This window comes from Leptodactylus fuscus, chromosome 5, assembly GCF_031893055.1.
Source record: "Leptodactylus fuscus isolate aLepFus1 chromosome 5, aLepFus1.hap2, whole genome shotgun sequence".
Taxonomy (NCBI): domain Eukaryota; kingdom Metazoa; phylum Chordata; class Amphibia; order Anura; family Leptodactylidae; genus Leptodactylus; species Leptodactylus fuscus.
The window spans coordinates 9700759-9713078 of record NC_134269.1 but is presented as its reverse complement, the minus strand read 5'-3'; the positions used below and the strand labels follow the sequence as shown (position 1 = coordinate 9713078).

Here is a 12320-nt window from a genome sequence, read left to right as displayed (position 1 = left end):
GTGGGAAAATCAGCTAATCGGCCCCAAACTGATCATGTACTGATGACTAGATGTGAGGGAACGGATTCAAAATTAACCGGTTTTGGTTCTTGAAGTCTCCTCGAGGAAAGGAGACCTGACTCTCCATGAGGTGATTCAAGGAAACTTGAGGAGAGGAGACTCAAGGAGAGTGTTCATTGTGAAGACCTACTGGGTCAGTAAAACAGTGTCAGAGGGAATATTTGAAGAAATTTGGGGGGATAAAAATGCCTATTTTGTACGTAGGGTGTGGTAGTACCATGAAGTTATATTGGACAAAAACGGGTACCCCCCAAACGAAAGAAAATATTAAAACGTAGCTTTTATTAACCAGAATTGGGAATGTGGGAACGGGATTTGTGGGAAGTTGGTTGTGTTAAGAATACCTGCACTAGTAGACCTTAGAATTGGGACCAGGATAGTTTATTGGAGGTCCTTTTCTCACTTTTTAATGTACTATAGGCACCCGTCCTACTTTTACTCATCACTTAATAAAAGCTACGTTTTAATATTTTCTTTCGTTTGGGGGGGGGGTACCCATTTTTGGAGAAAACTGCTTACCTTCAAAACCATCACAAAATTGGACAAAAAGTTGGAGGCAACAAGTAGCAAACGTCGAGCCTGAAATTGCTGCCATCGACAGTAACATGTTGCAGAGGATATTCTCAAATATGGAGCATTGTCTCCTTGTGCGTGGACATTGGGGCGAGTAATTTGCATTTTTAAAGTTGTACTCCCGAGTGGGACACCCTTTACAATGACAAGCCTGGGACCTTCATAAGGCTGTCAAAGGAACAGGAGAAATCTCACGATCCTACCATGCTGGAGCTGTCCTGCAACGATAAAGGTATGGGGTCAGTGTGGACCGGCAATTGCAATTGGATAAGGAGATTCTATTTTTTAGTGGGTGCAAAGGAGCCTTCAACTACACAGAACTATTTGGGTACAATTGTATGTAAAGTCAGAACTTAGTATTTCTTACACAAGCTCAAAGTGAAAAAAATTCCCTTTGGACGCAAAAAATCCCTCAGATTATTACATAACCTAAGTCCACCAGGGTCAGATTCTAGGACACATGGGACTTGTATCCGGGTTCTCCACTATGTTTGGAGATATAGGAGGTCACCATCACCATGTATAACACAAATGTCAAGCCTGCAATAATAAGAACAATTTACTGCACAATTGTAAGTTTGGTCTTTGGAGAATATAGATAAGACCTCTAACAAGTCTACTGACAATAAGAAGAGCGGTGTAGACTCCCAGGAGGGTCTCGTGTCACTACATAAAATGGCTTCATTTCTGTAATTGAATACAACACATCTGGTCTTCGGCATCACAGATCACGTCAGGTGAGAAACGGCAGCGACTACAGACTATTCCTACACCCAGATATCATCTCTTATCATGGGACTGATATCCTACCACGTAAGGGAGCCGACCTGGACATGGACAGATCTGGTCATAGGTCTACTGAAGCAGCCTGGTGGGATTCATGACCAGAAATCATTAAGACTATGAGCCCACGGCCATAATACACATCTGTGTTGTCAGGACTCCCATCTGTATAATATCTAGAGGTCTGTACTGTACCCAAATGTGTTCTGAGCTCAGTGTATTACAGTGAATAGGGAGAAGGCAGGTAATGGCAGGAAGATGGTGAAGACGACAACTCTTAGCACCGACAGCAATAAATAGACTAAGAGTTTAGCCCGAATACAATCATATGTAGAGAATGACACAAGGTTGCGATCAATCTGCCTGACACTACAACATAAAAGATAAGGATCCCGTTAAGGGGTCCCTGTTATAAGGAAGCTGCTAATGATACACTTAGGCTACATGTACATGGTCCCTGATAAAATAACCCCAACGGCACATGGATGACATCTATGTGCACCCATAACTCCACTGACCCATTAACTTTATCTAGTGAGCTGGGGCACAAGATGGTCAGGTGAGATTTGCCCCAGGTTTACTGTTGTGGTAATAGAGACCATATAGATATATGGGTCCGTGTGCTAGCTGTGAAGAACAAAGCGCACAGTCTTATGCATAGAGCCTTATAGCTGCACTGTGTTATAGGGACACTATTACCTGCACTCTTATAGGGCACAGTATTGTAGGTGCACTATTACTAACACTCTTATGGCGACATTGTTACTAACACTCTTATTTTTCTACGGTGCTTCAGATCTACTCATCTGTCCCTGATGCTCTGGTGTCCTCCCGCTGTGGTCCGGTCCTTCTGCTTTGGTGTCTTCTTCAAGGTGAAATTGTTTGCCAACTGATGTATTGGGTCCCTTACGCTGAAGCGGCTGATTGGCCTCAGCGGTCACGTGTGTCCGGGACTGTCAGCACTGAACTGGAAGGACCAGATCGCGTCGGGAGGCACTGGAGCATCAGGGTAAGGTGAGTGTCATTTTTTCACATTTTTTCAGCTCCCCTGGTCTATTTAAAAAAAATTTTTATTATCCTTTTTTTTGCATGGACAATCCCTTTCAGCTCAGTTCTCTTCATGTGTTTTCTCTCCCAATCTGCTCGCTTCACCTCTGTTCTCTTGGTGGGTTTCTTCCTACAATCTGATCGCTTCACCTACCTATGTTCTTTTGGTGGATTTCTTATTATTATCTGCTCATTTCACCTACCTATGTTCTATTGGTGGGATTCTTCCTACAATCTGCTTGCTTCACCTCTGTTCTCTTGGTGGGTTTGTTACTACGATCTGCTCACTTCACCTCTGTTCTCTTGGTGGTCTTCTTCCGATCTGCTCGCTTCACCTCTGTTCTTTTGGTGTTTTTTTTCTCCCAATCTGCTCACTTCACCTTTATTCTCTTGGTAGGTTTCTTCCTACGATCTGCTCGCTTCACCTCTGTTCTTTTGGTGGTTTTCTTTCTATGATCTACTCACTTCACCTCTATTCTCTTGGTGGGTTTCTTCTTACAATCTGATCGCGTCACCTCTGTTCTTTTGGTGGTTTTCTTTCTATGATCTGCTCGCTTCACCTTTATTCTCTTGGTGGGTTTCTTCCTCCAATCTGCTTGCTTCACCTCTGTTCTCTTGCTGGTTTTTCTCTCCCAATCTGCTTGCGTCACCTCTGTTCTCTTGGTGGGTTTCTTCCTATTATCTGCTCGCGTCACCTCTGTTCTCTTGGTGGGTTTCTTCCTATTATATGCTCGCTTCACCTCTGTTCTCTTGGTGGTCTTCTTCCGATCTGCTCGCTTCACCTCTGTTCTTTTGGTGTTTTTTTTCTCCCAAACTGCTCACTTCACCTTTATTCTCTTGGTGGGTTTCTTCCTACGATCTGCTCGCTTCACCTCTGTTCTTTTGGCGGTTTTCTTTCTATGATCTGCTCGCTTCACCTCTGTTTTCTTGGTGGGTTTCTTCCTATTATCTGTTCGCATCACCTCTGTTCTCTTGGTGGGTTTCTTCCTATTATCTGCTCGCTTCACCTCTGTTCTCTTGGTGGGTTTCTTCCTATTATCTGCTCGCGTCACCTCTGTTCTCTTGCTGGATTTTCTCTCCCAATTTGCTCACGTCACCTCTGTTCTCTTGGTGGGTTTCTTCCTCCAATCTGCTTGCTTCACCTCTGTTCTCTTGCTGGTTTTTCTCTCCCAATCTGCTTGCGTCACCTCTGTTCTCTTGGTGGGTTTCTTCCTATTATCTGCTCGCGTCACCTCTGTTCTCTTGGTGGGTTTCTTCCTATTATCTGCTCGCGTCACCTCTGTTCTCTTGGTGGGTTTCCTCCTATTATCTGCTCGCGTCACCTCTGTTCTCTTGGTGGGTTTCTTCCTATTATCTGCTTGCATCACCTCTGTTCTCTTGGTGGGTTTCTTCCTATTATCTGCTCGCGTCACCTCTGTTCTCTTGGTGGGTTTCTTCCTATTATCTGCTCGCGTCACCTTTGTTCTCTTGGTGGGTTTCTTCCTATTATCTGCTTGCGTCACCTCTGTTCTCTTGGTGGGTTTCTTCCTATTATCTGCTTGCGTCACCTCTGTTCTCTTGGTGGGTTTCTTCCTATTATCTGCTCGCGTCACCTCTGTTCTCTTGGTTTTTCTCTCCCAATCTGCTTGCGTCACCTCTGTTCTCTTGGTGGGTTTCTTCCTATTATCTGCTCGCGTCACCTTTGTTCTCTTGGTGGGTTTCTTCCTATTATCTGCTCGCGTCACCTCTGTTCTCTTGGTGGGTTTCCTCCTATTATCTGCTCGCGTCACCTCTGTTCTCTTGGTGGGTTTCTTCCTATTATCTGCTTGTGTCACCTCTGTTCTCTTGGTGGGTTTCTTCCTCCAATCTGCTTGCTTCACCTCTGTTCTCTTGCTGGTTTTTCTCTCCCAATCTGCTTGCGTCACCTCTGTTCTCTTGGTGGGTTTCTTCCTATTATCTGCTCGCGTCACCTTTGTTCTCTTGGTGGGTTTCTTCCTATTATCTGCTCGCGTCACCTCTGTTCTCTTGGTGGGTTTCCTCCTATTATCTGCTCGCGTCACCTCTGTTCTCTTGGTGGGTTTCTTCCTATTATCTGCTTGTGTCACCTCTGTTCTCTTGGTGGGTTTCTTCCTATTATCTGTTCACGTCACCTCTGTTCTCTTGCTGGTTTTTCTCTCCCAATCTGCTCGCGTCACCTCTGTTCTCTTGGTGGGTTTATTCCTATTATCTGTTCACGTCACCTCTGTTCTCTTGCTGGTTTTTCTCTCCCAATCTGCTCGCTTCACCTCTGTTCTCTTGGTGCTTTTCTTCCTACGAGCTGCTCACTTGAAGTCCTTCCACAACCTTTCCGTTGGGTTTAGGTCAGCAGAGTGTTTATTATATAGTGGATGATGATTTCTATAATCATGAATATATCTGAATACGCGCTCTTTGCAGGATGAAGTGTGAATATAGCTGTCCCTATAGAGCTATCCCTGTAATATATATATATATATATATATATATATATATATATATATATATATATAATATATGTATAATAATGATTACAAATCTGCCATCTGAAAAATATAAACAGAAAAAACATCAAGAAAAGAATCTAATAACAAGTACACATAAATAGTGCAGGAAATAACCAGCCTGTTTGAAGGAGCGAATAAGATTTATCAGTTGGGGAAATACAAAATCTAGAAAGCTTTTACATGTTATTTATACACATGTGGAGTTACATAGCAACAGAGCAATGAGAAGGAGCCATGAAAAACACAAATAATACTCTATCTACCAATAAGTATTTGGACACCCATGCAGAAATCATAGAAAACCAATATGGCTGACTAAAACAGTAAGGAGTGCAATGAGGGATAAAAAGGAAGCATTTACTGTACTAAAACAAGAGAGTAGCAACACAGCATTAAATACTATAAGGAAGAAAATAAATTGTGCAAAAGAGAAAAAAAAGGTGGAGAAGATTGAGGCTGAGAGAAAAAGTGCCAAGGAAAGTAAAAGTAATCCAAAATTATTCTTCAATTACATAAATAATAAGACAATAAAAACTGACAATGTGGGCACTCTCAAAAATAATCTGGGTGTAATGGTGGAGGAGGATGAGGAAAAAGCACAAGTATTAAATGCCTTCTTCTCTACAGTGTTTACACAAGAAAATCCATTGGCCAGCGACATGATTAGGGGGAATGATAACTCTCAATTAAATGTCACCTGCTTAACCCAGGAAGAAGTGCGGCACCGCTTGCAAAACACTAAAATAGAGAAATCACCCGGTCCAGATGGAATACACCCCTGAGTTCTGAGGGAATTAAGCATGGTCATAGATAGACCCTTGTATCTAATATTTAAGGATTCAGTAATGGCTAAGGAGGTTAGTTCAAGACTGGACATGGGTAATACAGTGGATGTGGTGTATCTAGACATGGGTAATACAGTGGATGTGGTGTATCTGGACATGGGTAATACAGTGGACGTGGTGTATCTGGACATGGGTAATGCAGTGGACGTGGTGTATCTAGACATGGGTAATGCAGTAGACCTGGTGTATCTGGACATGGGTAATGCAGTGGACGTGGTGTATCTGGACATGGGTAATGCAGTAGACCTGGTGTATCTGGACATGGGTAATGCAGTGGACGTGGTGTATCTGGACATGGGTAATGCAGTAGACGTGGTGTATCTGGACATGGGTAATGCAGTGGACGTGGTGTATCTGGACATGGGTAATGCAGTAGATGTGGTGTATCTGGACATGGGTAATGCAGTGGACGTGGTGTATCTGGACATGGGTAATGCAGTAGACGTGGTGTATCTGGACATGGGTAATGCAGTAGACCTGGTGTATCTGGACATGGGTAATGCAGTGGACGTGGTGTATCTGGACATGGGTAATGCAGTAGACGTGGTGTATCTGGACATGGGTAATGCAGTGGACGTGGTGTATCTGGACGTGGGTAATGCAGTAGATGTGGTGTATCTGGACTTTACAAAGGCTTTTGATACTGTTCCACATAAACGGTTGGTATGCAAAATGAGAATGTTGGGACTGGGGGAAAACATATGCAATTGGGTTAGCAACTGGCTCACTGATAGGAAACAGAGGGGACTTGTTAATAGTGAATATTCAGACTGGATCACAGTCACCAGTGGGGCGGCCGCAGGGGTCAGTATTAGGTCCTCTCTTGTTTAATATCTTTATTAATGACCTGGTAGAGGGTTTACAGAGCAGGGTGTCCATATTACAGAGCAGGGTGTCCATATTACAGAGCAGGGTGTCCATATTTGCAGATGATACTAAACTTTTTAAGGTAATCAATAAGGAAGATAGTAGAATATTACAGGGGGGGGGTCTAAGGAAGCTGGAAGCATGGGCGGAGACTTGACAAATGAAGTTTAATGTTGACACATGTAAGGTAATGCACTTTGGTCAATGTAATAAAATGTCTGACTATGTACTTAATAGTAAATTACTGGGTAAGACTGCCAATGAGAAAGACTTAGAGAATAGAGAGAATTTAACCCGGAAGTGGCACATGGAACGGTACGGTTAAATAGGCCGAGTAGCGCTCCGGATAGAGTTTATTTCTTCCTAGCTTGAGTGAAGCTCGATTAGTGAAGTTACGCACTTGATAAAGGGTTCCGACCCGAAACGCGGCAACTGTTTTTGCGTTGTGCAATCTTCTTTTTGAATAAATTCCTTTGGATCTGAGAGCGCCGTCCTTTTGTTCTTTCATTAATGAGAAAGACTTAGGGATTTTGGTGGACAACAAGCTTATCTTTAGTGACCAGTGTCAGGCAGCTGCTGCCAAGGCAAATAAAATTATGGGATGCATCAAAAGAGGTCTAGATTCTCATGACAAGGACATAGTTCTGCCTCTATACAAATCACTGGTATGGCCACACTTAGAATATTGTGCACAATTTTGGGCCCCGATATACAAGAAAAACATAAATGAACTTGAAAAAGTGCAAAGACGGGCAACCAAAATGATTAGGGGAATGGGTGGACTGGAGGACAACGAGAGATTAACAAACTTGGGGTTATTCAGTTTAGAGAAAACTCGTCTACGGGGAGATCTAATAACAATGTACAAATACATGAAGGGACAATACAAAGAACTTTCTAAGGATCTTTTTACTCCTAGGCCAGTGACAGTGACAAGAGGACGTCCTCTACACCTAGACCAGTGACCATGACAAGGGGACGTCCTCTACACCTAGGCCAGTGACGGTGACAAGGGGACGTCCTCTACACCTAGACCGGTGACATTGACAAGGGGACGTCCTCTACACCTAGACCAGTGACAGTGACAAGGGGACGTCCTCTACACCTAGACCAGTGACAGTGACAAGGGGACGTCCTCTACACCTAGACCAGTGACAGTGACAAGGGGACATCCTCTACACCTAGACCAGTGACAGTGACAAGGGGACGTTCTCTACACCTAGACTGGTGACAGTGACAAGAGGGCATTCTCTACACCTAGACCAGTGACAGTGACAAGGGGACATCCTCTACACCTAGACCAGTGACAGTGACAAGGGGACGTTCTCTACACCTAGACCGGTGACATTGACAAGGGGACGTCCTCTACACCTAGACTGGTGACAGTGACAAGGGGACATCCTCTACACCTAGACCGGTGACATTGACAAGGGGACATCCTCTACACCTAGACCAGTGACAAGGGGACGTCCTCTACACCTAGGCCAGTGACATTGACAAGGGGACATCCTCTACACCTAGACCAGTGACAGTGACAAGGGGACATCCTCTACACCTAGACCAGTGACAAGGGGACGTCCTCTACACCTAGACCGGTGACATTGACAAGGGGACGTCCTCTACACCTAGACCAGTGACAGTGACAAGGGGACGTCCTCTACACCTAGACCAGTGACAGTGACAAGGGGACGTCCTCTACACCTAGACCAGTGACAGTGACAAGGGGACATCCTCTACACCTAGACCAGTGACAGTGACAAGGGGACGTTCTCTACACCTAGACTGGTGACAGTGACAAGAGGGCATTCTCTACACCTAGACCAGTGACAGTGACAAGGGGACATCCTCTACACCTAGACCAGTGACAGTGACAAGGGGACGTTCTCTACACCTAGACCGGTGACATTGACAAGGGGACGTCCTCTACACCTAGACTGGTGACAGTGACAAGGGGACATCCTCTACACCTAGACCGGTGACATTGACAAGGGGACATCCTCTACACCTAGACCAGTGACAAGGGGACGTCCTCTACACCTAGGCCAGTGACATTGACAAGGGGACATCCTCTACACCTAGACCAGTGACAGTGACAAGGGGACATCCTCTACACCTAGACCAGTGACAAGGGGACGTCCTCTACACCTAGGCCAGTGACATTGACAAGGGGACATCCTCTACACCTAGACCAGTGACAGTGACAAGGGGATGTCCTCTACACCTAGACCGGTGACATTGACAAGGGGACATCCTCTACACCTAGACCAGTGACAGTGACAAGGGGACGTCCTCTACACCTAGACCAGTGACAGTGACAAGGGGACGTCCTCTACACCTAGGCCAGTGACGGTGACAAGGGGACGTCCTCTACACCTAGACCGGTGACATTGACAAGGGGACATCCTCTACACCTAGGCCAGTGACAGTGACAAGGGGACGTCCTCTACACCTAGACCAGTGACAGTGACAAGGGGGCGTTCTCTACACCTAGACCAGTGACAGTGACAAGGGGATGTTCTCTATACCTAGACCAGTGACAGTGACAAGGGGACATCCTCTACACCTAGACCAGTGACAGTGACAAGAGAACGTCCTCTACACCTAGACCGGTGACAGTGACAAGGGGATGTCCTCTACACCTATGCCGGTGACAGTGACAAGGGGATGTCCTCTATACCTAGACCAGTGACAGTGACAAGGGGACATCCTCTATGTCTGGAGGAGAGACAGTTTCACCAGCAACATAGAAGGAGATTCTTCACAGTAAGAACAGCGAGGCTCTGAATCTCTCTGCCCCAGGAAGTGGTGATGTTGGATTCATTAAACAAGTTTAAAAAGGACCTGGATGCATTTCTTGAAGAGATTCGAGTCGGGAAGGAATATTTTTTCTCCTGAAATGGGCCAATTGGCATCATCCTCATGGGGTTTTTTGCCTTCCCCTGGATCAACACTGTAGGGGATTGTAGGGTTATAGGTTGGACTTGATGGACTGATGTCTTCATCCAACCTCATCTACTATGTAACTATATGAGACTCCATAGAAGTACCCCATGCAAGGGCTTCCTCAGGTAATAACAACCTTGTGAAACTTTAACTTCTTTGATCTCCTTCTATTTTTTGCTACTAGGCAATGAATCCAAGAAATCAATCAACAGTCACAGAATTTCTCCTTCTGGGATTTGGAGATCTCCATAACATCAAAATTTTAGTTTTCACTCTGGTTTTGATCATCTACATTGCAGCTTTGATAGCAAATGCCCTGGTCATTGTCCTGGTTTGGGTCACCCCGAGCCTCCATTCCCCCATGTACTTCTTTCTCAGCCAGTTGTCTCTATGTGAGCTCCTGTTCACCAGTAACGTTGTGCCCAACATGTTATGGCTGATACTGGTGGGACATGGAAAAGTATCAGTTGGTCAATGCATAGCTCAGCTCTACTTTATGGGTGTTCCAGCCATGGCCCAGTGCTTGTTGTTGGCGGCCATGTCCTTTGATCGATATGTAGCCATCTGCAGACCATTACACTACCCTACCATCATGACCTTCTCCCATCAGCTTCACATGGTCACCTTCTGCTGGTTAGTGGGGTTTGCCTTGGAACTTATTGTATGCATTTTCTTAAGCAAGTTAATATTTTGTAACCTCAACACCATCGACCACTTTGGCTGTGATGTTGCTCCTCTTCTACGGTTGTCCTGCTCCAGCACATCCTCTGTAGAGCTAATCACTACTGTGCTGACATTTCCCTTCCTTGTATCACCATTCATATTTATCGTAACCACCTACATATCAATCATTAGGACCATCCTCAAGATTCCCTCCAGCACTGGAAGACATAAAGCCTTCTCCACCTGCAGCTCCCACCTGATCATCGTGTGCACGTACTATGGGACATTGTCCTCCATTTATATCTTCCCACCAAGACATAATTCTGTAAATCTCAACAGGGGCCTGTCTCTTCTGTACATACTGGTGACACCATTGTTTAACCCTTTAATTTACAGCTTGAGAAACCAGGACATCAGAAATGCCATCTATAAACATAGTCAATCTTTGAGACAATAGAAATAATATGATTTCACCATAGTGGATTTCAAAACTGGGCTTATAGACTGTAATGTGCATGTAATGAGCACATGAAAGACTACCAGGATGGTGTAACCCTTTCCCTGCCACCCACATATTTATACGTCTGGTCAGGGTGACACTTTAGAGCCCCATATCTTAGGGTGCGTCAGGGCTATGAAGAGGATGAGAATCTCATCTTTAAAACAATATCAAGATCATCATGATAGCCGCAGATCCAGAGGTATTGGCTGGTGAAAATGCTAGTCAGTATGGAAATCTCAATGCAGATCTCCATTCCTGACAGTGTACTTAACAATGAATCTGTAAGGGCTATCGTTATGGTCTTGGAATCATTCTAAAGATGAGATTCTCATCAACTTCATAGCCCTAACAGATCCTGAGCTCTAAAGTGTCCTTCCCTCTTCTGCCTTGGCAGCATCTTGAAGGAGGAGGGGGAAGGAGCAGAACTGCAGAGACATGATAAAGCGTCATCATCTGTGCATAGCCTGTATGTGATCCTAGGGATTAGCAGCAACTTCTGTTCATGTTATCTCCTCTCCTATCAATCACAGAGCATAATGTACTATTGTCTCTGATTGTCACATAGAGGGATAATGTAATACCCCTCTGACCCTAATCACAGGAGTATTGTTCTGTAATACCCCTCTGACCCTAATCACAGGGGGTATTCTTATGTAATACCCCTCTGACCCTAATCACATGGGTATTCTTCTGTAATACCCCTCTGACCATAATCACAGTGGTATTCTTCTGTAATACCCCTCTGACCATAATCACAGTGGTATTCTTCTGTAATACCCCTCTAACCATAATCACAGGGGTATTCTTCTGTAATACCCCTCTGACCATAATCACAGTGGTATTCTTCTGTAATACCCCTCTGACCCTAATCACAGGGTATTCTTCTGTAATACCCCTCTGACCCTAATCACAGGAGTATTCTTCAATAATACCCCTCTAACCATAATCACAGGGGTATTCTTCTGTATTACCCCTCTGACCATAATCACAGTGGTATTCTTCTGTAATACCCCTCTGACCCTAATCACAGGGTATTCTTATGTAATACCCCTCTGACCCTAATCACAGGGTATTCTTCTGTAATACCCCTCTGACCCTAATCACAGGAGTATTCTTCAATAATACCCCTCTAACCATAATCACAGGGGTATTCTTCTGTAATACCCCTCTGACCATAATCACAGTGGTATTCGTCTGTAATACCCCTCTGACCCTAATAACAGGGGTATTCTTCTGTAATACTCCTCTGACCATAATCACAGTGGTATTCTTCTGTAATACCCCTCTGACCCTAATCACAGGGTATTCTTCTGTAATACCCCTCTGACCCTAATCACAGGGTATTCTTCTGTAATACCCCTCTGACCCTAATCACAGGGTATTCTTCTATAATACCCCTCTGACCCTAATCACAGGGTATTCTTCTGTAATACCCCTCTGACCCTAATCACAGGAGTATTCTTCAATAATACCCCTCTAACCATAATCACAGGGGTATTCTTCTGTAATACCCCTCTGACCCTAATCACAGGGTAT

At 44.6% G+C, this 12320-nt stretch overlaps 1 protein-coding gene across 1 annotated transcript; it reads left to right on the top strand.

Moving 5' to 3' along the window:
• The first annotated feature begins 9806 nt into the window (after positions 1 to 9806).
• On the top strand, positions 9807 to 10739 carry LOC142204388 (olfactory receptor 6P1-like). The gene has a single exon (XM_075275700.1). The coding sequence runs from the start codon at positions 9807 to 9809 to the stop codon at positions 10737 to 10739; it is 933 nt and encodes a 310-aa protein (XP_075131801.1).
• Positions 10740 to 12320: the final 1581 nt, after the last annotated feature.

Coding starts and splice junctions, on each gene's coding strand:
- LOC142204388 (XM_075275700.1), top strand. CDS start 9,807: ATGAATCCAAGAAATCAATCAACAGTCACAGAATTTCTCCTTCTGGGA.